Genomic DNA, 3695 nt, shown 5'->3' with positions numbered 1-3695 from the left:
TTCCGATGAAATGAAGCGAACGTGTATTTCTGTAGTTTTACGAAGCTGTTCTACCCATGTTAAAAGAATATAGGTAGACGCATCGACACAGCTGCTGGGTCAATGAACTGTCAAACCAATTTTGGAATTGAAAATGTTGAATGAAAAATTATTTAAACTTGTAAAAATTGTTGAAAAACGCGAATTATAATAACCTCCGTATGACGTCGTATAAAAAAAAATTTAAAGATCTACTTATATTTGAAAAAATATTTATTTTTTTTTTTTTGACATATCAACGCTCCCAATCGTTGATGCATCTACCTGTATTCTTCTACCATGGTTCTACCTCTTTATGGTACGGTCATACCCTCCCGCCATCTATACCACTCATAACTTAAATCTATGCTTGGGGATTCGCTTAATTGATGCTCTGCCAATGCCAAATTATAAACAAGTTTCAGAAGTTTAATACTTTGACAGAGTTAATCTCATTTGCCAAGTCGATAATGGCAATCCTTTTAGGACACACTGTGGCCTATTTATTAGATCTTCCGATGAAACCAGCTGATGTTACCCAAATTGTCGAAATGAGGGCATCTCAATCACAATAGTAGTCCTTCGTTCCACATACACGATCTGTTAGTGGACAAGACGAATGACATATTTTTTTGTAGAATACAAACAAATAAAAATGTCTGACATTAATTTATGATTAACATTATTCTCGCGATCTATTACTTTATGTTACAATTTTTTTTTTTTTTTTTTTTTTTTTTTGCCGTATTCAATTCAATTCAATTCAAAAACAATATTATAGTTTTTACTATTCCCTCAAACGAGAGAATTTTCATCATTATGTTAAGCATGAGATTATCATACCTTCTCCACTTCTAAACAAATCGCCAATATTTTCAAAAAATTCTAGCAAAATTTTTACAAAACTATTTGTTTATATCAAAACTCCTCACAATTGACACAAATTGATGCTGTGGCCATGCCACTCTACCTATTGGTGTGTGTGTGTTGCATGCAAGGTGAGTAACTGGTGTCATACTCTCACTCTCACAGCACTAATATGCGCATTCTTCTATTGGAATTGTTTTTGTTCACAGCAGAAAACAAAACGGAACGGAAACCGCTTCAAAATAAATAAAAAGTGCATCACGGAACTAGTCTGGCTAATCTGCAGATAGTATCTGGCCAGTTGAAACATGGAAATATCACACGAAACTCGCTTGGCACCACCCGGAGGAGCAGTCTTAAGAAACGGCTGTGGTTTAGGTGCAGCAGCCGGCAACTCAACTTCTCCACCGGGGAGAAACCACCATAATCGCAGCAATTATTTTCCACGGCGACACAAACCCGAAACCTCGCTATATGACGAAGTTATGGGAACTTTTGATAAGTCGTTCGTTTATCTGAAACCGAAAGATGGAATTTGGTCATTACCGTCGGAGGACAATGGCCGTGGACTCTTCTCCGAGTACTATCAATTCGATAGTTTACAAGAATTGAAAATCAAATTGAACGAAGTGAAGAGCCAACTCAATGACTATCCCATTATAGAATGGTCGGCTCACACCAGACGTAAGAATCCGGCTGGAGAAATTCCGTGGCGTCTTAAAACAGACATTAAGGCGGAATTTGTGACCATTGCCTGGTGTAAACTGTTTGAATGTTTGAATAAATGTCCGGAAATGGTCAAGGGACCCCAACTGAATTCATTGCATTTGTGTGAAGCACCAGGAGCATTTATTACGGCCCTCAATCATTACCTGTTTACGCGGTATAGTGAAAATGAGGTGAGTGACATTATGAAATGAAAGGTAAGACTTTAATGTTTAGAAGAACTTGAAAACGACTCCATAATATGTTGCTAGAGAAGTGGAAAAGTTCCAATAATCATCTATACGAATGGGCCTACTATTTGAAGATGTATGGTTAAATAGATTTCTTTGTCCCCTTTCAGGTTCAATGGAAGTGGCTGGCCACAACCTTGAATCCCTACTACGAGGGTAATCCAATGGACAAAATGATACCGGACGATCGTTTTATCCTGTACACCTTGGAAAATTGGCTGTTTCACAAGGACTTTACGGGAAACATCATTAGCAAGGCGAACTTGGAACATATGAAACAGCAATGCGAACAACGTTTGGGTGAAGTCCATTTGATTACCGCCGACGGATCTATAGATTGTGTTGATGCGCCCGACTGCCAAGAAGAGACCGTAGATCTGTTGCATTTTGCAGAAATTGTAACCGCATTGGAAATCCTCGCCGATGGCGGTAGCTTTGTTGTGAAAATGTTTACTCTATTCGAAGCAACATCGGTGTGTAAACTGTTTCTGTTGAATTGTGTCTTCCAGGAGGTGCAGGTTTTCAAACCCTGTACCTCAAAGCGTGGCAATTCCGAGGTCTATGTCATTTGCCTAAATTATCAGAAAAACAATGCGGCCCTGCAAAGCATTCTACCAAAATTGCGTGAGCAATTAAATGGCGGCAAAGTTTTGATGCCGTTGTTTGCCAAAGCTTCGTTGCCTAGGGAGTTTCTGTTGCAACACGAAATAATGTGTCGGCTTTTCATGAGTTACCAGTCAAAAGCCATAGAGTCCAATATCCAGTCGTTTGAGATAAAACCCACCAAGGTGAGAATCAAAAACTTACAGACTCTGCGGGCACTGGTCTGCGATGAGTATTTCAGACGTTACAAAGTCCGAAAGTTGCCGGAAAATCTAAAAATCCTATATAAAAGTAATGCAGCCATTGACAAGGGCTATAAAGTGCAAATCTACAATGGATCTTATTCGGAAAGAGAAATGCTCAAATGCATCACAGTGGAGGAGCAAATATTTCAATTACGAAAACAATTAAATGATTTGGAAAAATGCTTTGCTGACGCATGGGACAGTTCTGATCATGAGTTGAAACCCAGCGGTGATGGTAACAGGCCTCTACCAATTACAATATACAATGGTCAGCCCATAGCGACCTTAAAAAGTTCCCTGTTTACACACATTCACATGCTAGTAATGCGTGAAAAATTGAATGGAATCTATGCCACCGATGTGTTATGGTATGGTGATCCCCAAGTTGTGTTTCCCAGGGAATGTTACTCCTTGAAATATAATGAATTCCACGGGCCAAACTTTTCTGAGCAACAGGAAAAATTCTTTAAATTGCTATTGGAGAATCTGCTCAAACACCAGCCCAGCGTAGTGAAATTCCAAAATATGCCCATTCTCAGTCACTATGCTGCATCCATAATACGTTATTTGTCGTTGGGCGTCTACAAATCTTTGGAGTTTTCCTACCACCCTGTTTTTGAAATAACTCTGGCCGAACCCTGTGATAATTTCGCCAGCCTCACAGAGCATTTGTATAAGGCGCTGTGCTGCAGCTGTAGTGGAGATATTTTATGTTTCGTCAACATTCTGGAGTTACATTACAACAATTTCAATAAATCTCTAAAGCACTATAATAATACATTGCTATTGGAAAACTATAAAAGTATTTTAGGAAATTAAGTTTTTTTTTTAATTTTATTTTCTCCCAAGTGGAGGAACAAGTAATGTTTATATTAATACAATATTTTTTTATACGTATAATTTATAATATATTTACATGAACTCTGTATGTATGAAACCTGAAGTCAAATCAAAATTATGCACATGTATTTTATTTTAAATAAAATATTTGAGGCAAATTAGGAAA

At 37.9% G+C, this 3695-nt stretch overlaps 1 protein-coding gene across 1 annotated transcript; it reads left to right on the top strand.

The window, feature by feature from the left end:
• Window positions 1–1051: 1051 nt before the first annotated feature.
• On the top strand, window positions 1052–3695 carry LOC101891303 (cap-specific mRNA (nucleoside-2'-O-)-methyltransferase 2). The gene is made up of 2 exons (XM_005187325.4): window positions 1052–1784; window positions 1952–3695. The coding sequence occupies exons 1-2, from the start codon at window positions 1194–1196 to the stop codon at window positions 3506–3508; spliced, it is 2148 nt and encodes a 715-aa protein (XP_005187382.1). The 5' UTR covers window positions 1052–1193; the 3' UTR covers window positions 3509–3695.

This window comes from Musca domestica, unplaced genomic scaffold (genome assembly GCF_030504385.1).
Source record: "Musca domestica strain aabys unplaced genomic scaffold, Musca_domestica.polishedcontigs.V.1.1 35, whole genome shotgun sequence".
NCBI classification, from domain to species: domain Eukaryota; kingdom Metazoa; phylum Arthropoda; class Insecta; order Diptera; family Muscidae; genus Musca; species Musca domestica.
The sequence above is the reverse complement of the archived record's forward strand: the minus strand, read 5'-3'. Positions and strand labels throughout refer to the sequence as shown.